The sequence below is a fragment of the Cryptomeria japonica genome, chromosome 7, assembly GCF_030272615.1.
Source record: "Cryptomeria japonica chromosome 7, Sugi_1.0, whole genome shotgun sequence".
NCBI lineage: Eukaryota > Viridiplantae > Streptophyta > Pinopsida > Cupressales > Cupressaceae > Cryptomeria > Cryptomeria japonica.
Window position 1 is genome coordinate 67386863 of NC_081411.1, and position 24592 is coordinate 67411454.

The 24592-nt window shown below is 36.5% G+C and overlaps 1 protein-coding gene across 3 annotated transcripts in view; it reads right to left on the bottom strand.

Annotated features, from left to right (window-relative positions):
- LOC131064497 (glutathione S-transferase L3) overlaps positions 1 to 24592 on the bottom strand; it is a 103496-nt gene that overhangs the window by 18582 nt on the left and 60322 nt on the right. For all 3 annotated transcript variants that reach the window (XM_059209386.1, XM_057998651.2, XM_057998650.2), the window contains one exon: positions 4803 to 4880. In XM_059209386.1, coding sequence (XP_059065369.1) covers positions 4803 to 4880 — 78 coding nt within the window. The remainder of the gene's footprint in view (positions 1 to 4802; positions 4881 to 24592) is intronic.

Consider the following 24592-nt stretch of genomic DNA (forward strand, 5'->3'; position numbering starts at 1 on the left):
CATCAACTCAATTGTTGGATTACGAGGGCCTCCCCTTTCAATATCATTGCTACCTCTCTACTGGTCACTTGGCCACACATTGTTCTCTCTCGCATCATAAGGGGGATTCCACCTGGTGGAAGGATGTTATTGATGATCACCAGACTAACCTAGCTTTCGATTCTTCCTCTAATAACTTTTCACAGCCAATTGATGATTCTTCATAGGATGGTATTCCTCCTGCTGGTGGTTTGGCCTCCTTAGTTCTCGTAGATATGCCTCTGCCTCTTGTTGCTAGTGTGTCCCCCTCTGACCCATGGACCCTTCTGCTTGTTGCTCTTGTTCTGCTCCAACCTCTGGTGGTTGATGTTTCACCTTGTCAACATTTTGCTCCCTGTGTTGACAATCTCACAATGGGGATTCCCCCTCCCAATCCCCCTTGTAATTGTGTTCCAAACGATAGTATTGCTTGGATTGTTGCTCATCAACACAAGAGAGATTATGCTTCCTCCTCCCAAACTCTTCCTCAAGTTGCGGATTTTTTTTCTCCACACGCTTGATGTGGGTTACTAGTTATTCTACTAGTGTGTTGTAAGTGGTCTATTTGGGGTTGTCAATGGCATGTTCTTGACTAGTTGTTTGTGGCATATTCGGTCTATCTTTGTATAGGGTCAACACCCTTGTTTTGTTGCTTTTTTAATTTAAGCATGCCAATGTAAGTGGATCAATTCATTGATGCACAAGTGAAATACACAAGAAATTAAATTAAATTCCAATTTATCAAATTGTCAAGAGTGGATGGGTCCCTCAACAAGGGAAATCATAAAATATCTTATCCAATTTGCAAAACAGTGTACATATCTACTCTTTTGACTTTCTACAAAGGGGATTGTTGCTTCTCAAGGAGGGATGATAGATCTCAAGGATATATAATTTTGATAATCTTTCGATAACACAACTATTTTCAAGCCATAGTTTTTCTTTGCCACTAGCTTAATCATCATCTTAGGTACACATGATTATATGATGAAGCCTTAATTCATCGTACTTAATGTTGTACAACTTGGACACAATGCCATCCTTGTTAAGAACATAAATTAGGTGAGCAAGGTGAACCAAACAATGGCAATGGGGCAAGCAAGGAAATTCTAACCACCTTTCCCAAGCCCTCCTTTCTCAAGAGTCGGGGTTTTCTCCCCCCTCTTGATTTGGTTTGAGTGTTGATGGTTTAACTGGTTGGTTTATCTGGTCCGACTTTGTCCTTTTGGGGTTTGCACCCCTGCTTGGTCTTTAATTTTGATAGCCTTTGGCTTTGTAATGGGTCAGCGCCCTTCTTAACGCTGCTTTGTTTCAAAAACAATTAGCAATAGTTAACGTTAATCGTTGAGGGATTGAGGTCTCTTTGTATGGGGTCAGCGCCCTTGTTAACGCTGCTTTTTTTATCAAAAACAATGGCAATGGGGCAAGAATGTGCCTTGTAGATAGCCAAAATCATTAAATTATTTTTAGGCTTGGATATTTTACTCTTTTTATTTGCAAAGTGAAATAAAATTCGATAGCTATATTATATTCAAAATTTCCCCCCCAAAAAAAGCCTTGGGATGGGATTGTATTGGAATTAAGCTTGTGAGTCCAAAGCTACCTTTCATAGACTTCTTCAACTTCATCCTCAATGTTGACAGACTTTTTTAACTTAAATCTAATAAAATAAAAAATGTATTTGCAAGAAATTCTCAAGATTCTAAAATTTGTATATATGTCTTATAATAATTTTAATGTAATTTTTTTTTAATCGATAATAAGTGTTTTAGTATTAATGAAAAATAGAAATTTTACATCTTCCAAAGTAGAAAAAGTAGTTTCCATCATAAAACCACCCATCGAAAACCAACACCCTACCCAACCAAAACCACCAACCCAAACCCCCTATACAAACCACCAACCCAAAAATTTAATAGTTTCTTCGAGCACAAAAAGCTCATTGCACCAGACTGATAATTGACAAATTTTCTACAATAGATACACATGCCATGAGCTAAAAAACACAAAACAAGGGATGAACCCCTCAAAACAAGGCAAAACCAAAACCGGAAACATTTCAATGAGAGCTACTCGGGGAGATTGTCAAGGTTTGTTCACCATCCACCTTTCGCTTCCTCGGCCTCAAATGTCTACCTTACATCGCTTTCTCCTCCTCAATGGCATGTTGTAGCATTGCCTCGACCTCCATCAATTGCATGAACACTTTTAGGGCTTCCCACCCCCTTCTTGCCTCTTCTTTGTATCGTGTCTTTGTGCCATCTCACAAATGGGATGTAATTCGCCTCAACCATACGATAAAAGTTCTCAATTCCTTCACACATGTCAAAACCCACACCAAGAACCACCCATTTCAGTAACGACTCCATCCCCAAACGGTATTCCTCAGGGACAATGGCTTCCATCACTCTTCTAACCGATTCCAAAGAATTTTCCAAGTCCAAACCCCACGCTAGAATGAGCGAATATACATCCATATTGGTTATGTACCTGTAACTCACAACACCAATGTCCTCACCTAGAATAATCTATACACTCTTCACCAATTGTTCATCATTAAACAAAAACATTTGCCTCAAATGCTTTTCAAAAATAGGACCAAGAAACGGGCACAATTGTTTCTTTGTTTTCAAGGTGAAGTTTGCCTCCGTTGTACCCTATTTCCACAGTATCACCACCTTCGCTCTCATTTACCAGAGATCAACTCCACACTAAACTTTCGCAAATTCGAGAGAACATTGTTCTGGAAGCTGCTTCCAAAGTTAAGGACAAAGGTCGAAATCAAACATTCCTCATAAATGTAATGTACCATCCCCATCTGTCACCCTTACAAGATGGATTGGCAGAGATGCACAAGCTCTCCAATACTTGCCAAGGGGAACTTAATTATCCACTTCCAATGATACAAACCTCAAGTCCTCATACTAGGCTGGCCAAAGTACAACCTCATCAGCACTACCCCACCATTGGGATACAAAAAGGTCCAACTCACATGCCACATTGGACAAAAGGTCCACCACCCCATTTCCTACCCTTTTAATATGTGAAATATGAAAATTTGACAAAAGCATAACTTTAAGCACATGATTGAAATCTATTTACTTATACGCCAACAAGGAGAGGAACCCTTTGAAATTGCATCAACTACAATTTTGGAATCTCCTTCTAAGTGAACCTTCATAATGTTAAAATTGCTAGCCGACTCCACCGCCAACAATGCTGCTTGTGCCTCCACCTCATCATTAGTACCATCCTACAACCTTTGAGCTCTTTTAATTAACACTTTGCCTTACGCATCACAAGCCACACATCCTGCACTTGAGATTCCCAGATTGCCTCTCAAGGCTCCATCAAAATTCACTTTAACCCACCCTTGTTCCGACTTGACCCACACATTGTCCAAGCCCCCACCATCATTAAGATTAACCCTAGAAAGCCCATGAGCAAACCTAATGTAATTCTTATTAACTTCATATGCTATGTTTGAATTTCCAATAGATGTACATATGTCTATAACTTTCAAACTGTGTATCCTTTTTTAAAATTTCAAAAATACACCATAGTCTAGGCTTCATTAGCTACATGTTTTTTCATAAATTGTATTCCATTTTTTTACAAACTTATTTTGGCCACATTTATTTTTTAATGTTTTAAAAAAGTTGCACTATAAAAATCATAGTTAATTATTATGTACTAACAAATTCACAAAAATATGCCACACCCACTCACATTTTTTTTCACTTCTATCTAGAGTTTGAATGAAAAAAATATTTAGTTTTTGTTCAGGATAGATTGATCAAAATGACACCTATTATTTATTTATTTATGATAATTGTAATAGTCTCATTGAAATATCTAACTTTACCAAATTAATTTGAATTTATTTTAAAAGGCCCATAAACTACATTCAATTTCATATATTTTGTATTCCTTTTATAGATTTTGTAAATAACTTATTCAATTATTTATGTGTTGTTACTTAAGTCTATATTTAACATTTTCATAGCCGCTCAAAGATATTGTTTGAGCCATGAGCATCTATAAGAATCAACACAACAAAGAATCTCAATAGTGTGACCAAGCGATTATGTTTCTCGTAAATATCAAGTTACTCCACCTTCACTTTTGTTTAATGTGCCATATATTTGCCTCAAATCAAAAACTAAATCTTTCAATTAATTGATACATTTGATCTCTTAGATCATTGAATATATATGTAAAATTCTTCATGATACAATCTTGCTTATGATTCTAATATGTTGTCATATTGTTAATTTATTTTTCTGAACCACTCATATTATTGTTGTTGAGCTCTTCTTCATTAAACATTTCGAGACAAAATAAATTAGAATTCATTATTGTGTGTTGTCCCCTATGTCAGTCATCCTTTGGTCCCATATCATCATACTTTTCTTTATATTGTTTAAACCATATTTGATATCGTTTGTAATGTAATACCAACATTTTAGATGTCTAGTCTACTGAAGTCATCACCTATGTAATTAGAGGTGTTTAATTGAATTATTGTAATTTGTATAGTAAAATTTATAAATTTAGTTCAACTTATTTGGAGTTGTATAATTAATCCAATTGTAACCCATACAATGTAATTAGAGGCGTTTAATTGAATTATTATAATTCATATAGTAAAATGTATAAATTTAGTTCAACTTATTTATGGAGAGAAATATACTAATTGGATTATAAAAACATTGAACCTAGAAAAATCATTTTGATTATATAATTATCAAAAATAAATCAAAAGCTAAAAGAGGGATACTTACAACACGCCACTTGTAAGCTTCAAGGTTGATCTCTGGGGGAAGTCTCGTTTTTGCATATGCATCAATCTTATCCATTTCCTACATCCAACAAATGAGAAGACAAATTGCACTAGTTTTAAAACTCACCCCATATAATAATATTAAAACATGCATTGTTAATACATACTCAATCTAAAAGGTGTAAATTTAATGATTGCATTGTAACTTGGAAAAACATTAGGAATATATCATATCATGATTTCATATTTTATAGGACTCAATGTATTCTTTAATTTATTTAACTTTCTTTTAGGTCCTTTTTATTTTCTACCATTTGCAAACTATATCTTAAACTATATTTGCCATGTAGATTAATGTGTGCATAGGCTTGAAAATGACAATCAAAGCATGATAGTTCTTAAGAATAATACTAGTATGGCTTTGCTTAATCTAAGAAGCAACTAAAAAGTTTGAACTTTTAGATATTTGGTGAACTTTCTAATTACAAAATCACAAATAAAACTGCTCTTTATTCAACGATCTATTAGTCTTTAGATTACAACTAAAGCTAGTTTTATGCTTGCCTTGTATCCTCAATTATTTTCTCATAATTTTGCCTAGAGACGTCAAGATTGAAGGAAATGATGAATGTTATCCTAGACAATTATTAAAAAAGAATCACTACAAATTTATAGAACTTAAAACCATTTAGTAGAGAAAGAATGTAACACAATTTAGCTTAGGAAACTCTTTTGGAAATAAACCATATAAAAAATTAATAAAAAAGAAACTATTCAGATTTCATTCTAAGTATAATACAACAATACAATACAAGTACAACTTGAGTTGACCCATTGGTGGAGAACTTGTGCTCTTAAAAGAGAGGTCACAAGTTCAAATCCCACAAGGGGGTAAGGTATATATGCCTCGTTTGTAGTGCAGTTAGGTAGCTTCCGCAAGGAGTACGAGGTAGTCCCATAGGGCTCTAACCCATCTGTAGACCCATACATAGATGGTTGGCATTGTGGACTATAAAAGACCCTTTCCTTTCCTTTTCATGCAGTAGCTTTGAGCAACCACCACCACTACCAACTTATTTTGGAGCAATCACGATAGCATAAATATACTCCAAAAACTATGCTTCATCATGTAATCTACAAACATAAAATAAGACTTATTGCCAAAATCCAATTCATGTTCTAAACATCTAGTTTCGGCTATACATATTCATCATGTCTTTTATCATCGATTTTTTGTCTATCCTAATTAATCAAATAGTTTTTAATTATTTGATTAAGCTAATTTTGCTCTGATAATTAAATAATTTTTAATTATTTCATTATTCTGTATCATTTTCTATTCATAATTAATTAAATATTTTTATTTAATTAATTTTACCATTTTATCCCAAAATTAAATAATTTTATTATTTAACTAATTTCCTTCTCACAATTAGATAATTTAGCAAATACTTCTCTCAAAATTAAATAACTTCAAACAACATATTTAATTTTCCCACCTCAAATAAATAAATTTTAATATTTTATTTATTTCCTCTATTCATCTTACTCCCTACCTTATCCTTCCACCTCATCAATCCATGTGCATTTTAGGTCTTACCCTCTCAAATTTTCTCATTCGTTGATCTCTCTAATTAATCTCCGCCATTGATCAAATATTATCTAAGACATGTAAATAAGACCTTCACTCATTCATTTCTCCCTAGCTAGCACTCTTATGATCAAGTGTCCTATGGAATCTATTATGATCAAGTAAGCATCTATTGTTATCATTATCATGCTAGCCCTATCAGCATTCATTATCAAATATCAAGACTTCATACTATCACGATGATATCAAAGATATGCTACAAAGTCTAAGAGCAAATCTACATTGAGCATTCAAGAAAGCAAATATCAAGTAACAATGGAGCAATCTAAGGTCCTTGCTATGGTATTATTGTTTATCATTTGATTTATGTATGGATCTTAAGTTTCATTTTGTGATTTTGTGGATTATGAGTTTGGATCTTGCAATGTATTGTTTCCATCTTGTTTGATTCACATTTTTATACCTTCACACATGCAATAAAACATATAAAGAAAAAGACCACCTCTCATGAACAAAATGCTTTTAAAGAAAATTTCACTTGCAAGTTAAAGAAAACTTGCAATGTAAGTAAGCTTCCATAAAACAAGGAATTAACTTATTATTGCATAATTCCACTAGTTATTTAGAGAAGTGCACACAAATTTACCTATCCTAATTGTGAGTTCAAAGTCTACAAGGCTTGTAAGGTGTACAATGTACACTGAATTTAACATTATCCCACTTCTATACATCACAAAATGGAAGAAAAACATAAATGACTCAAGGTGATACCTTGTCTCCTTTACCTAGATCATTGAGGTGTTACATGTGCTTTTCTTGACCCCTAAGTTGTTACCTAGCTCTACCTAGATCATTGAGGTGTTACTTGAGGTTTTGTTGACCCCTAAGTTGTTGCCCAGGTGGCACATTGGGGTATCCCAAGCCTTGAATGTCTCAACAAGGTGATAAGTTGCTCAAGGATCTCTCTAAAAAAACTTCTAGAAGTCGTAATTCTTCGTATGGACTTGAAATGAGGTGCCATATTTTGAGATTGCATAATGTTTTAACATAAATCCAAATTCATAATCAATACCTTGACCATGTCCTTTAGAAGGTTTGTTTTGCTTCTCCATAAATGTGTCACTCAAGCAACAATTTGTTGTACCCTTTCCCTCACTTGGGATACCATTTAGGTGATATATTTTCTTATCTTTGCCCTCTAGTGAGGTATAAATTGAAGGAGACAACTTGTATAGCCCTTGCTTAAGATCAAACCTTGATGACAACTTCTTGTCTCCAAGTCCTTAAAGGTATCACTTTGAAGATTATCTATGGAATCTGGTAAATGATAGGAATTCCACACAATAAAGCACAAATTTTAAAGAAAGTTCTAGCGTAAACCCCCTTTAGCAAACCAAATTTCCTCGAACCATTCATCAACCTTATTTACTTCAAAAAACATGCACTGCCAAACCATTCATTTCTTATCACGAATAACAAGTATCTCACCAAACTTAGGATGAGCAACACAACCTCAAGAGATTCTTTGATCTTAAAACACAAGCATGGCCTCTCCATGATTGACAACTTTATTAGACATATTATCTCCTAAGAAAACTTTACCTCCATAATAATTTTCATATTGATAAACATCTCTCTATTAGGAGCCATAGAAAATGGGGCACCTGCATCTAACATCCATGCATCACACATGCACGTGTCCAAAGAGATGCCATGAACATATCTTTGGGTTCTTCTTGAGAGCATTTTTAGTCATCTTCAAATTCATGTTTCTTTTACTTTCCTTATAGTCCCTATCATGGCAAAATTCAACACGATACCATTTCACCTGGGATTTTCTAGAAACTTTGACCTACCTTTATGTTTCTATCTTGACCCCCACAAAATAGAGCTAAGGAGAAGACTTTACCTATATTTCTTGTAAACTAAAGAGGAAAAAATAAGGAAAATTAATAATAATATATTAGGTGGGCTTAATAATTTCAAATCTAAAGGCCATCTTAACAATACTATTATAATAGATAATAAAAATATTTTTAAATACAAATATCAAATTTTTTGAATGCTAAATAAAACATTTTAAATACTTATGGGAATATGGTACCAAGGGCCCAATTTTAAGCACTATTAAAGGAGGTAGATATCTTCATTTCAAAATTCATCAATCAAGTTATCCTCTTTTCAACCAAGTTTTTGAAGTGAGCAATTTGTTTAATCTAGGGCATCCAAGGCCAGAAACCCTTAGCTTGTTTGGGGTTTGAGAGGACAAACACCAAGCATAAGAATTTACTTACTATTTGTACCAACCACTTAATTTATCAAAATTTGGTTCAGATTCGTCTTATGAAGTGTTTAAGGGTTTGATCAAGTATTTTCCATCATTATTTTTAATTTCCAACTCGTTGTTTTAGTTTGATTCTTGTTTTAAAAAGTACAAGGTTAAAAATCATTAAAAAAATACAAAGAGAGCCTGACACCGTTTTCCTTTCTCTAGCCTTGCCCTTGGGCACTATCCTCCAACTTTGAAAAAGAAATTCGTTTGTGAGGTGCACCCTTGGCCCCCATGTGCACACCTTTGAATAGGCTTATGCTCTAAATATCAAAATCAACTTTTTTTTAATCAAGTGCACCCTTCTTCATTGCATGCACACATATGAACACAACTAGCCTTCAGATCTGCAACTCTACTTTTCCTCACTTCAAGTTTTAGCCTATAATTTGTCTTTTGAAAGTTCCAAGGCATGTCTCTAATGCTTAAGTGCACACCCCATAACATACTCTTGTCACACAAGTGCATCCTTAGCACTATACTTAAAATTTATTTTATCATAAATAAATCATTTATACCCGTGCATGTTGATCTTTAGACTTAGCACATCACTCCAACAACAACCTCTCTTTCTTCACCAAGATGAATGAATTCAAAATCCTCTCTTACACAATCATACAAAGATTAGAAAAGGACAAAGGACAACAAAATAAAGCAAATTAGATATGACTTGAAAATAATTTGCACTCGAGGAAAACAACTGAGTTTAGCTTGAAACTCAACTCAATACAACAAATTTGTATGGGGACAACACTACTCATATGGTCTATAGAGTTGAGTAAATATTTTATTAAGCTTAAGATAGAATAGTTGTACATACACACTTAATTTTGTTTACTAATAAATGGCACGTTCTCCAAATAGTAATGAATGTGAACTCTTCCTAAATACAGAAGCGACAATAATATAGAGGGAAAGAGAGGAAATTGTAACTGTGATACGAACTTCAAATAGAGCAATAACCAAATACAATTATAGGAGATAGGAGGTTATTCATGCATCAGAAAACGAACAATCAACTACTACAAGAGCGACATGAATACAATATTTTAAGCAGGGAATTGTTTTCTATTAGGAAATCAAAATAGAGCATCGAACATTACATAACTAGAGGCAAAAATTCATTCACCAAAACTCAAGAGAAAACTCCCAAATGTTTGTTTTATTCTACAACAAGAAATGATTACAAATATAGAGCATGAGAAGATAGCTCCCAATCTTTCACAGATCCAGTTCCATTCCACTTGTTAATGTTTATGCTCTGTCGTTCTTAAACTGCAATCTTCTCCTTATTCTCTTCAGGCTTGATCCCTCTTTTTATCCAAAATTGTCTTTGATTTCTCCAAAGGGGAAAAACAAAACTTGTTCGATGTCCTACTAGAATCACCCTTTGCCTTCACCCCAAAACCAATCTCCTTCCTTCGATAATCTTCCACCACAAAATCAACCTACCTCACACACACTTGGCTGATCCACCAACATGATTCCTCATCAATTTTTTTCTTCTTGTTTCCCCAATCTTTTTTCCAAACGATTTATGAACTAACTTCTTTAACTTCTCTTATCGTTGCATATCAACCTCTAATTGTGTGAAACTAAATCTCCCCAAAGGGATCAATTTGATTTTGACATAGGAAATCAATTGAAGGAGAGAGATCCTAGGAAAGATTCCAGATCCCGCCAAAACTTAGCAAAAGACACAAACCAAACAAATGAAACAAATAGACAAAACAAAGAAGTCGATGCTCCTGCATCAAGCTCCCTAGGTGAGATGTTTGTGCACATAGCTCACAAAGGGATTTGGGTAGTAGAACTACCCTTTCAAGCTATCATGAACTTGTAGTATACCCCATGTGTCTGGAATCAACAACCTTTATCAATTCACTTCTTTTGTTTCATCCAACATGTGCATCAAATAGTTTCTTTGTTACATAGTGAGATGAACTTTGGTTCTTCATGTTCACTTGTGGATTCATGTCCACCCTACATCAAACTACTTCTCGCAAGTACTCCCCCTTACATTCGCTATCCAAAAATTAACTCCTCTTGATTTGTTTTCTTCCACCCAAAATTTTGGTCTTCACGCCCAATCTCATTACCTTCAAGATTTGGCCACAATTCTACATGGAGCCTCTCATTATTGTACCTTTCTCAGTATTTACCCATGTTACAAGAATCGGGTCCATTATAAGGATGAGTGAAATTTGAGAAAATACCCATGGGGTTCGAAATGTTTCTTGTCTCCACTACTACACTATGTTGTTTGGCTTCCTCATAGCTCTCCATTGTAATCCTTGCACATTCATGTAAAATAACTTCAGCTATATCAAAGGATTGTGAATGTTGAAATATCATCTCTTCATCCTCTATTGCAGTGTTTGTTCCGCTTCCTGTCAGTAAAAGCCACTCTTCCTCAATGGCTGCAATTTGTAGTAACAGATCATCTTATGTATTTTGGTTTGTTGTCTCCTCACTCTATCCATGAAGACTCTTGACCATGTACTCATCCTAGCATTGTTGGTGTGAAATTTCTTGAATACCAAGTTGTCCTACATGCATATCAGCACAGTTCACATCCTTGCAACATTTAGAAAAAATAAGAAACGTCTCCTTGGTTGTTGCTGCAACTTCTTCTTTCTCCCTACCATCTACAAACTCCTTCCCACTTACTAACATCACTATGGCTATCCTCTTTTGGATTTTACAATGGCAACAAGGTATGTTTGGTTCCATCCTTATCAAAAGTATAAGTATTACTTCTACCATCATGCATGGCATTTCAATCAAACTGTTAAGGTCTACCAAACAACACGTGAAATACATTATATAGGCACGATATCTCACACAACATTATCCTTATAGCTTCCTATTTAAATTTCAACCAAAGCTTCTTCATCTACCAATAATTGATGCCCCTTTTGTAACCAAGAAACTTTGTAAGGTGTAGGATGTTTAATTCTCTTAAAACCTAGTTTATCCACTATTTAAACAACCACTTGATTATTAGTAGTACCACTGCCATTAATTAGTTTGCAACACTTAGATTTAGCCTTGCATTTTGTCTTGAATAATGCTCTTATTTGTGTCAATTCTTGACTCTCCTCTGGTGGCTTCAACACTACCTTTTTAATACCAAAGACTCTCCTATCTCAGGTTCTTTAGCTTGATGAGAAGGTGATCACACACTTTCTTGATTTGATTGCTCCTTTTGGGCCTTGCACTTCCTTGTAGAAACTCAAGATACTCCCAACTTGTGTCGTCAACATACTAATTGCAATTAAAACATATACCTAAGAAACCTCTTCCTCTTCCTTGATAACTACCTCTTCCTAATGATCGTCCTCCTCTGTTTTGATAACCTTCCCTTTCTTGATTGGTGGATCCAATAGAACTATTGGTCCCCTCATCTTGATGGTGTTGATGTTCTCTATTAGCGTGTTGTCCTTTTCCTCCAAATCCTCTTCCTCTAACTTTTTCTTGTCAACTTTTCTTTCTTATAAGCTCCTCCTCTACCTTAATGGCAAATTGATAGGCTTCTTCCAATGATCTAGGGGGCAATATACTCAACTCATCTTGCAAATTGTATCTCAACCCATTAAGGTATCTAGCTACCTTCTCCATATCCTCTTCACTATGGCCTAATCTAATCACTAGTTTGTAATAATCTTCAGTATACTCCTTCACTAACATATCCTTTTATTTAAGATTTTGCAATCTTTTGAAAAGGTTTGTTTGGTAATCTCCAAGAAGAAACTTTGCTTTCAGTTTGGCAACCATCCTATCCCAAGAAATTTCTTCTCCTTATTCCTCTTTCATCTTTCTGACTAAACATAATCCCACCACATCGCAGCATGGCCTTTCAGCATTGTACAAGCAAACTTGACTCTTCTTTCTTTAGCAACTCCTTCAAACTCAAAGTACTTGTCAAGATCATTGATCCAATCAATGAGTTCCTCTCCACTGAGGCTTCCAGAATAGGTGGGAACCTCTATCCTTGGCTTGGCTCCATCACCCATGTCTACTTTTATTAATTTCTCTTCAACTGCTTTTGATTCTACTCAAGAATTATCAATCGCTCCAAGCTCCTCTTCTTCCTCAATTTCACTAACATCAGCAACAACTACTCCACTCCTTTGTGCTTACTCTATAGCGTCCAATCTTACCATAATGTTCTACAACATCTCAAGTATCCCTTCATCTTGGCCTCTTCAACCACCTCTTCTAGCACCTCCTTTGTGCATTCTTCTCAACGACATTCTAACCAACCCCTTACGTTCCCAGTTTCTTACGTCTCTAACACCAAAATATGATGGCACATTCTCCTGACAGTAATAGATGTGAACTCTTCCTGAATATAGAAGTGACAGTAATATAGAGGGAAAGAGAGGAATTTGTAACTGTGAAATGGACTTCAAACTGAACAATAACCAAATACGATTATAGGAGACGGAAGGTCATTCACACATCAAAAAATTTACACTCAACTGCTACAGGAGCAACATGACTAAATATTTTAAGCAAGAAATTGTTTTGAATCAAGAAATTAAAAAAGAGCATTAGACATTACATAGTTAGAGGTAGAAATTCATTCACCAAAACCTGAGAGAAAATTCCCAATGTTTGTTTTATTCTACAACAAGAAACAATTACAAATGTAGAGTATGAGAAGATAGCCCCCAATCTTTCACAGGTCGAGTTCCATTCCACTTGTTAACATTTATGATTTGTTGTTCTTAAACTGCAATCTTCTCCCTATTCTCTTCAGGCCTGATCCATCTTTTTATCCAACATTGTCTTTGATTTCTTCAAAGGGGAAAAACAAAACAGATTCGATGCTCTATTAGAATTACCCTTTGCCTTCACCCAAAACCAATCTCCTTCATCTGCCAATCGGCTTCCACCACAAAACCGACCTACCTCGCACACGCTTGGTCGATCCACCAACCCGTTTCCTCATCCATTATTTTCCTCTTGCTTCCCCGATCTTTTTTCCCAACAATCTGTGGTCCAACTTCTCTAACTTCTCTCACCATTGCATATCGGCCTCCAACCGTGCAAAATTGAATCTCCCCCAATGGAGTTGATTTGATTCTAACATAGGAAATCAATTGAAGGAGAGAGAACTTAGGAAAGATTTCAAATGTCGCCAAAACTTAGCAAAAGAGACAAACCAAACAAATGAAACAAACAGACAAACTGGAGGAGTCGATACTCCTGCATCACTAATCTATAGACAAGACAAACAAAGGAGTTGTTGATATGTATCTGTGGTTGTCGCAAAAATCATTAACCTCCAATTGGTTAAGGAGTATGCATGTATCGTGGACAATGTAAATAGTTAGACACTTGTTTACAAGGAACACTCTTTTAAGACTTTATTGTTTGAAAGTTTGTCTTTTATAGAGGCTACTCACCTAGCAAACTTAACATGCACCTTTGAGTAAACTATTATACCATTTCCTATATGAAAGATTATAAGAATGGTATGAGATTTATATTGAACAAGTAAAAATTACATTATTGTACATAAATTGATTCATTATTCTTAGTTTCATGGTAAATGATTAAAAGCTCTAAAGCCCGACTATAACAGCATGACCTAGTTGGGGATTGTCTTCATCATGAGAATCCAAGGCAAGGCTCACTTGCTAGATTGTGTTTGCTAGATTGTGTTTGTTGATGATCAATCATCCCTTTTATTTACATTGTGTGAGTGGATTTATTTATAAGTTTATAGTTCATGTGGAGTAATTCAATTATTACAATAATTATATTTATTTACATAGGAATAATCAAACAATGTAACCAATTATTATGTAAGATGTGCAAATATTAGAAAGTGCATTACTTATTTTATTGCTTATGATTGCTTTAGCAGTCATCATCTTGATGTTTCATTAAGTACTTTTGTAATTAACACTATAAACAATAATAATTGATTATTTGTTGATTCTTGTAATCAATTTTACTTTTGGTTGCTTCCTATAGCCAATTTTAGTTTTACTTCATATAGCATTTACATTTTTTCTGGCATCTATAGTCAACATTGCCCTTATCCATATTTCTTTACTAAACTAGTTGCATACATACCACACTCAACCTCATTACATGCAGCCCTTGTGCATATTGCCACTACAGCTTTGCAAGCTTACGCTCTTGGATTGACAATGAATTAAAACAAACTTTAATCTTTCAATTCATTAACACTGAATCTATCTATATATATATATATATATATATATATATATGAGTTGTCCTATAACCAATTTAGTGTCATCCAATCAAGAGATGGTAATCCTACTAAGGTGTATTATTATAATATCCATGCGATTTATGATCATTGACCTTAGCACTCAAGTGTTATATTTAGTCATACAAGACACTTTATCCATCAAAGAATCCCAACTATATAGGTCACCCTCATCACTTTAACTCCTATGCGCCCAAGAAATCCTTGTACTTGCCTTTGAGACTGAAGCACATGTTTCTCTTTTAAGGCACATCTTAAGGCCACTTATGCCACTTAAACATCTTCTTTTCCGTATTGGACATGCTAATGTAATACTCTAGTCATCAAATACTATCTTGGTTTATGGTTCTTCCTCATTCACTCAATTGAGCACTCTAGGCACAAACTTTGCCCAAGACTATCACCCAACACTTTGTTGGGTGCCAATTTTGATTGTCTTCATCATTGTTTACCTCCCAAGTGCCTATTATATCCATGTCTACTATTTAAGCTCATTCATTTTGTTCCCAAGCATGCATTTATGTATCTCTATTACTTGAAAGGCTAAAGGCATGTGGTTCTCCCTCTTCTATCACTTAAAAAGGACTTAGTCTCTTCATGCTAAGGTTCGCTGAACCAAAAGAAAAGCTCGAAAAGCTCTCCAAGAAAATACTTTTTGGCTCTAAACTCTTTTAATTTTCTTTTATTTAGTTTCATTTTCTTGCTCATAAAGTGACCAACTTTATAAATTCACCATTCATATAAAATAAAGTCACATTTTATTATAAAAACCAAAGCTCAACCTTTAATTAATTAAATGTAAATAATGCCAAGGACTATTTAAAATTTATTTAATTAATTATCCCCTAATAAAGCCCAAAATTAGCCTACGGTTAATTAAATACACTAAAATGACACTTTCAACTACCCAACAAAAGAGGACATTATAAAGGCAAACACTAGAAGAGCTCAAATAACTAAATGTGTAAGGTGCAAAATCATTCCAAAGACCAATCTCATAAATATACCCTACTCTAGTAATTTGAGCATCTTCAGATTGTACATTAGAAAATGTATGTAGTTCATTTATTTTTACTATTTTTACCAACTATATATATTAAAAAAAATGTATTATTAATATTATCAGCATTGTATAAATGCTATAGTTTGCGTGTGTCTATATATATATATAAAGTCTATACCCAACCATACCAAAACCAAGAAAAACCAAAATGTCAACTCTATAATTGTCATGACTCCTTTTAGGAAATAGTGCCAAAAAGAAGACCTCTAGCCTATTTTCATTTCCTATAAGCTAAAAGGAGAAGAAGGGAAATAAATTATTAATTTAAGGAGCAACTTAAATAATATTATTAAAATATGTGTTTCTAAACACACAAAATACATATTTTTGAAATACTAAAAATAAAATAAAATAAAAAATGTTTTCTAAATACTAATTGAAGTGCAATGTAATCAAGGATCCAAATTGGAAAAATACAAAAAAGAAGGTGCTTAGCCTCATTTGGTATCTTAATTGGAAAAATACAAAAAAAAGGTGCTTAGCCTCATTTGGTATCTTATTTATATTTTGGCATTGATATCCAGTGATGAACACTCTTGGTTTGTTTGGGGTTTGAAAACCCTATTGGATTCCATATTTTGAGACCAAGGCAAAAAATCTTTGTTTCCCATTTCGGATGATTTGAATTGGGAACCACAAGCATGTTGATTCATTGAGGATTTGAAGACGTTTTCTCGAGTTTGCATGTCATTACAACAATATCCCTACAGTGGTTTGCTGAAGATTTCATCCTTGGAGGGGTTATATATTGCTACTACAATGTTGCACATCATATTTGAACGTTTCTACATCAATTTTTAGGACTTTAGAGGTTTAGTGTGCATTAACAAGTGTTGGATCTAAATTGTTTATAACATTTCTTGTTAGTCCTAGTTGAGCACTACCTTTGGAGGAGTAAAATCGATAAATTGCTGCACTGAGATCAATGATATGGTTGCTAATTTACATCATTCCCAGCCTCCAACAATCATCCTTAGTGTTATATTAGTCACATAGGTATTGTAGTAGTCATCAAAATGTTATACAATGTAATGTCCCATTCTTAAGCACTTCAATTTGATGGAATATTAGCTTATTCAGCAGGTTCGTAAGCTAATAAGTGGGGTTAGGGAACTTAAGATGATAGTTTGATCTAGTAGTGACAAGTGTGTCTTTGAGCTCAGGTGGTTGAGATGTGCATAATGCCCTTTTCTAGAATGGATTGGATGATTTTCCCATACTATTTTTGGTAAGTGAGTTCCAAGCACCGACTAATCTAGTTGCCAGCATTGCTATTTTTAGAATGGTCAGTAAATGCAATTATTGATGATATATCTATATTTGATATAGTCCAATGCTTTTAAATTAAATAGCGATAAGTTATTAAATTATAAAGTTATATTGGGCCTCTCTAGGTTGATTTGGATTCAAAGGAGAAGGAAGTTGTTGGGTGGATGAAACTTGATGTAGTTTGGGTGAAAGTCAACTTTGACGGGGCATTGAGAGGGGATCTAAGCCCTTTGGGTATAAGCTTGGTGGCAAGAGATTGGAACAAAAATATTTTGGCAAGTGGAGCTAAAAGATTGAAGGAAGGTTTAAACAATGAAACCGAAATGCAAGCAGCTTTACTAGCAGTTAGGATGGCCAAAAAATTATCAGTATCACAATTGCATTTGAAAGGCGATTCTTTAATTGTTATCTTGATGCCATTATCAAGGGTGAAATTCCAATGTGGAAATTAAATAAATTGTTAAACTTATTAGAGAAATTTTAATAACCTTTAAGGAATTTAAAATTACTCGTGTGTTGAGAAATGGAATTATGGTGGCTAACAGGGTATCAAAATGGGTGGTGTCGTTAATGGAGGAGCAAACCAAATTTTATTGGGAGGATCTCCTAAAGATCCTGATGGAAATATTGGCATTGATGTCATTAAAGACTAAAGACTCAACACATATATACACATCTACACCTACAACCTACAAGTTGAACCTACAGTATACGCTATGCAGAGGAATAGATGCTATGCAGAAAGCCACTGTCTTCATGATTGAGAAAGCACAAAGACATCACTATACCAATCCTATTCTAAAATATATCTTTCGGAGAATATACAGATACAGTATGGCGGAAGTAATATTGAAAATATATGTAGCGGATAGAGATATATGATCGGCGGAATTATTAAAAACTTACATAGTTTTATCATCGCACTTTGATATAGCTATTGAAAGTATTAAAAATAATATCATCAAAAACAATATAGTTTGCAATAAAACTTTATCAAACCAAATCGTATATTCATGAAGCGGAACCATAGCATTGAGCGAAGTTTTTTTTTAAAATATATTTCAAACCGGAGAAATACACAAAATTTTAATCGCATTGGACTTGGGCAACATTTATATTTAAATTATATTGTGCGGCAAATATATTGAAGCGGCCTTTTATTAAAGATATCGTGAAAGCTGTGCGGGATTAAAGTTAAAATGATAGATAATAATGATCACGATGAAGTGATTTTTAATTCAAGTTCTAAACATTATATTATCACAAGGAGCGGCAAAATGTTTATTAGCGGCATGCTCTTCGATGAAGTTCTTTACTATCGCAATTTTATTGGGTGAAGTTTTCTTTTATCGATATATTAAGATAAAGCGGTGATTGGCGGCAATCAAGTTCGTTTAAAAACTATATATCATACAAAGCCTTATATTCAAACATATAGTTCGGCAAAAAGCGTGAATATATTTAACTCTTATTTGTTCACGATATGTTATCAAGCCTAACTAATTATCAATGGCATTAGATTATCGGTAAAAACATTACAATAAGTCATCGGCTAATTAAATTGATTAAGCTATCACAATACTTCAAAAAGAGAAGTTACGAATGCTTGAAAGGTTGTGATATTTCAGAATATGAAGTATAAAATACATACAGAGATATAAAAAAAAAAAGGTGAGTTGATTGAAGTTATTCAGTGTGTGAGAAGTGTAGTTTGCAAAAATTTTAGGTTATAAGTCAGTGGAAGACAATACGTATGTAGAGGAATTGTTGTATACAAGTGTTGTGCATAAGAATATCACTTTTCTATTGAATGTAGGGAGTGTTAAAATAAAAATTCCAGATTGTGTTGTGATAGCCATGCTGAAAATACAAAGAGATCCAGATTTGTAGAGGCTTCTTAATACAAACTATGAAGCATGTTTTGTAAACATTCTTACAGCAGATAGGAACACATTAAGGAGAGAAATAAAATCAGATTTGAGGAAAGAAATAATGTCCATCATCCGTTGAAGAAGCAACATTGTCAAGGTGGAATTTAATATTTAAGTGCAGTGGGTTGGTGCTCACAGAATCAGATTGGGGAGTTGGTGCTTCCGGTGGGTTGGTGCTCACATAATCAGATTGGGGAGTTGGTGCTTCCAGTAGGTTGGTGCTCACAAACATTGTAAAAGAAATATATATATAGCAAACATTTTCAGTGGTTTTCTCCCGCATTGGGTTTCCACTTAAATCTTGTGTTATTGTGTTCATATGCATGCTTATTTTAATTGATTACAAAGTATTAAATTGAAAAAGATTATTATACTGATTCACCCCCCCTCTTAGTATAATCATGTGCTCTTCAGATCCAACTTGATTAATAGAGATGGGTCATACACCGCCAATTGCAATAACCATAATGGAAAGGTGTACGTTTTAAATGTGATGGGACGAGCATTTGTTTTAAATGTTGTCCATATTTACCCCACAACTATTTGAAACTGGTGTAGGGTGGCATGCAGAGGGTTGGTGGCAAAGAGTTGCAGGATGGAGGTGAATTTCACCCTAGTTACTACAAAGCAACAATCAGCATTTTTGGGCTGAATTTGTAATGTCCCTTCCTCAATTTGGGTCATATGGTCAAGAGTAATTGCACGGTTTTGTCTGTACGGTGGAAGATGATGTGTTTCGTATGGTGGAATGTAGGACGTACAGTGAGGACGTACGATGAGGGTGAGGGTTGTATGGTGTGGGAACCATATGGTGAGAGTGTAGACCGTACAGTGAGAGAACAGTACGGTAGTGGAGACTTGTCACCTGAGCCAGGTTGTTCAGCGTGTGGTTTATTCGACCAAAGTGTGGTATATGGAATCGATGAAACTTGCAATAAGGTATGATGCCAAATAAACGATGAACACGAAGATCTATATTTCAAGAATTCGCACAAACCAGAGAATAGTCAGATTAATGCACTTCAAATTACAACAACCCTGGATTGAGAGCAGGGCAGAGTAGGGTGAGGAGTTACTCCCACCGAAATTGCGAGTACCAAATAGGGAGGGTCTTTCACCTCCAAAATGGCAGATAACAGAACTCCAACAGGAATTCACACAACAGAGAAAAATACCAAATTCGCATACCTACAACAATGACAGACTCAGCCATAAATATGGGCTCCGGGAAATTTCCTGAAGGGTTACAAACAGGCCGACACGACCAAAATAAAACTTGACTTATTAAATAAAGGGCCCGAAAGATTTATTATTAAATTTGGGGCCATACAATAAAGTATTTTAATTTTATTATTTAATTATATTAGGGACATTACAATCCTCCCGGGCCAAGAATTGCTTGCCCTCAAGAAATTGCAGACTTGGATGCTCCAGAATTTGCTCGCCTACCCAAGTGGCATCCTCGATCGGTAGATCCTTCCAACGCACAAGGAACTCCTTGACTATGCGCGATCTCAGTCTTTTCTCTCTGACATCGATGATCTTCGTCGGTTCCAGAATCAATTTTCCTTCTTCGTCGATGGGTGGCAGATCCTTAGACATTGTGACGCACTGCCCGACAGCCTTCTTGAGACATGACACATGGAAAACATTGTGAATTTGACTCCCCTCAAGAATCTCTAACTCGTAGGTGACTTCGCCCACCCTCTGAGCCACCCTGTAGGGTCCATAGAAACGCAGCTTCAACTTCTCCTTACCACTTGTCTTCAAGGAGCATTGTCTGTACGGTTGAAGTCAAAGGTATACCAGATCGCCCACCTCAAAATTCGCTCAATCCGGTGTCACTCGACATACATATTTTGCTGGTTCTGAGCCCTCTGTAGGCTATCCTTGAGAGATCTCAGGATTTCCAAACTCCCCTAAAGCCAGTCTTTGGCCCTCGGTGCACGACTATCTCCCAATGCCAGATCAACAAATGACAAAGGTTCATAACCATACAGTGCTTTGAAAGGTGGCATGGCTATCAACATGTGATAGGTGGTGTTGTAACAGTGCTCACCCAAATGTAACCAGCGAACCCAAGCCTTTTGTTGTGCTGAGACATAGTTCCTGAGATAACCCTCCAGCCATTTGTTCACAATCTAGGTTTGTCCGTCTGTCTACGAATGGTAGCTCGTGTTGGGCGACAACTCAGTTCCTGCCAACCGAAATAACTCCATCCAAAAGGTACTTAGAAAACAGCTATCCTTGTCACTTACTATGTCCCGCGGTAGGCCATGTAAGCGAAATACCTCACGGAAGAACAACTCGGCCACTTGAGCTACTTGGTATCCTATGGGGATGGCAAAAGAATGGGCATACTTGGTCAGGCAGTCTATCACAATGAAGATGCAATCCTTACCTTGCATTTTGGGAAGCCCAGTAATGAAATCCATCGAGATGCTATCGCATTTTTGGTCGGGGATTGGCAATGGTTGAAGTAGTCCAACGGATAAGGTGTGCTCAGATTTGTTCTACTGATAGGTGGAGCTTTCCCGCACGTACTATAGAATGTTGTTCTTAAGTCCCTTCCAGGAACACCTTTCTCGGATCTGTTTGTAGGTTTTCAAGTATCCCGAGTGTTCGGCCAAGGGAGAGTCATGCATTTCCTTCAGAATCTTCTCCTTCATCTTGGACTTAGGCACTAGATAGATTATGTCCTTGTAGTAAATGATGTCATCAACCACCTTGTATCTGTCATCCTGCACTTGTCCATCCATTCGCTCGCAGGCAAAAGTATTCTTGGAGTATTCAACCAACATATGTTCCTTCCAATCCACCGAAATCAGGGATAGAGAACATATGGCAGGCCTTCTTGACAGGGCATTGGCTACCACGTTATTATTGCCCTTCACATACTCAATGTCAAAATCAAATGCCTGGAGTTTTCTCGCCCACTTCCGTTGTCATTCGTTCAAATCCCTCTACTCCAAGAAATATCGCAGGTTATTGTGGTTTGTTCGTACAACAAACTTTGCCCCGACGAGGTACTGCCAAAACTTTGATAGCGTGTGCATGATGGCGAGCATCTCCTAGTCGTAGATGGAGTACAGTCGATCAGCTCCCGAGAGCTTCCGACTCTCGAACGCGATGGGGTGGCGGTCTTGCATCAACACCGCTCCAATGCCTTCACTCGAAGCGTCACATTCCAAGATGAAAGGGCGAGTGAAGTCCGGTAGTGCCAAAACCGGACACGTACTCATAACTTCTTTCAGTTTGTCGAAGGTGTGTTGCGCCTACACATCCCAATGGAAGGATCCTTTCTTTGTCAGATCTGTGAGTGGTGCACCAAGCTGTGAAAATCCCTTCACAAACCTTCTAAAATAACTGCACAATCCAAAAAATCCACGCAGCTCCGAGGGCATCTTGGGTGGGGGCCAATCCAAAATGGCTTGAATCTTCCCCTGGTGAACTTGTACCCCGCGGGCACTGATGATGTGACCCAAGTACAGGACCTCGTTCATTCCAAACTCACATTTGGACCTCTTGGCATATAATGATTGTGATTCCATGATCCCCAATACCTCGTCCAAATGTCTCAGGTGTTCTTCCCAAGTCTTGTAGATGAGTATGTCATCGAAGAATACCAGTAGGAACTTACGCAATTGCTTGTTGAAGATGTGGTTTTGCAAGATTGGAAAGTGGCTGGAGCATTGGTTAACCCAAACAAAATGACTAAGAACTCATAGTGTCCGTAATGGCAACGGAAAGTTGTCTTCTCCACATCTTGCTCCCTCATATGGATCTGATGGTAGCTGGAGCGGAGATCAATTTTGGAGAAATAGACTGCGCCATGTAGTTCGTCTAGCAGCTCATCAATCCTGGGAATGGGGTATCTATTCTTGATAGTCTTCTTGTTTAGCGCACGGTAGTCAACACACATTCTGAGAGTTTCATCCTTCTTCTTCACCAGTACCACTGAGGACGCAAAGGGGCCAGAGTTGGGTCGGATCCATCCTTTATCGAGGAGTTCCTAGATCGTTTTCTCTATCTCTTCTTTAAACTTCTTCAAGTGGCGATAGGGTGTGGTGATAACAGGTTTGGCTCCTTCCTCCAACTCGATGGTGTGTTCAAACCCTCGAGGTGGGGGTATACCGGGTGGAATATCAGCGAAGACCAAACTGCGCTTATCCAAAACCGCCTAAAGTTCCTCATTCTGGTAGTAAGTCGGTTGCCCTTCCACAGGTTTTGTCGAGATCAAGCAATGTGTTGCCTAGACGACTTCATCATGTCTGAAGATGGCTTCCATTCATTTGGCCGAAATCTCCCTCGGGCCGCCATTCGACATTACTCTGAGAACCACCTTCCTGCCATCCACTCTTTTTTGAAGCTCTGTGTTACCTGGTCGAGGGTCTCCATCCATTGAATGTCCAATATGACGCCTGTGTCATCCAGATCTACTACAAAGAAATCGTCTGTCACCGTGTAATATCCCATGGTGATGCTCAGTTGCGGAACCAAGTGAGTGCATGATATGAGATTGCCTCCCGCCACCTTAACGTCGAACCCTTCATGCTCTTTTGTGCGCAAACCCCTTTGGTTGACAAGTGATGAGTTTATGAAGTTGAGCGAGGGTCCAGTGTCAAGCATAACTAGGAATCGTTACCCTTGAAGCATACCACGTACCCTAAACACGCTACACCTTGGGGTGCTAGCCAGTGTGGCAATGACACCTCCCCTCCATACCAATGTGGAAATTCTTTCCGCCAGGCTTGTTTCTTCGTCAGATTCTTCCCTTGGTGGTTCACTTTCCTCATGCTCCTCTTCTCCATCGGACATCACCTTAATATTATGAATCTTTCCTTTGCCCAAACATTGGTGTCCTGATTCCCATGGCTCCTTGCAAGTGAAACAAAGCTTCTTCCTCCTAAGTTCTTGTTTTGTGGCCTCATCCAATGATGACTTCTTTGGGAAGAGTTTATTATCCTTTTCCTTCAGAATGAAGGGTGGTTTGGCATGTGCAAAATTTCTGGAAGAGGAAGATGTTGCCATGTTACGGGCCTTCTTGATTGCTTATGTGAGCGTGCTGGGGTTGAACCCTTTCACCCAACCTTTTAGGGGTTCCATCAATCCGTCCATGAACAAGACTACCAATCTCCGCCCTGAGATGTTTGTTACCAACACGAATAGCCTCTGGAACTTTGTGATGTAACTATCCACAGGTCCCGATTGTTTTAGTTGCGCCAGCTCCTTGAAGTTGAGTTCTGGATCCTTTCCATCAAATCGGTCTATAAGCCTCTCTGTGAAGTCGGCATAGGAAGTTATCTGGTCATGGCCGAGAGTAACCATTCCATGATGCCACCATTCATGAGCAACTCC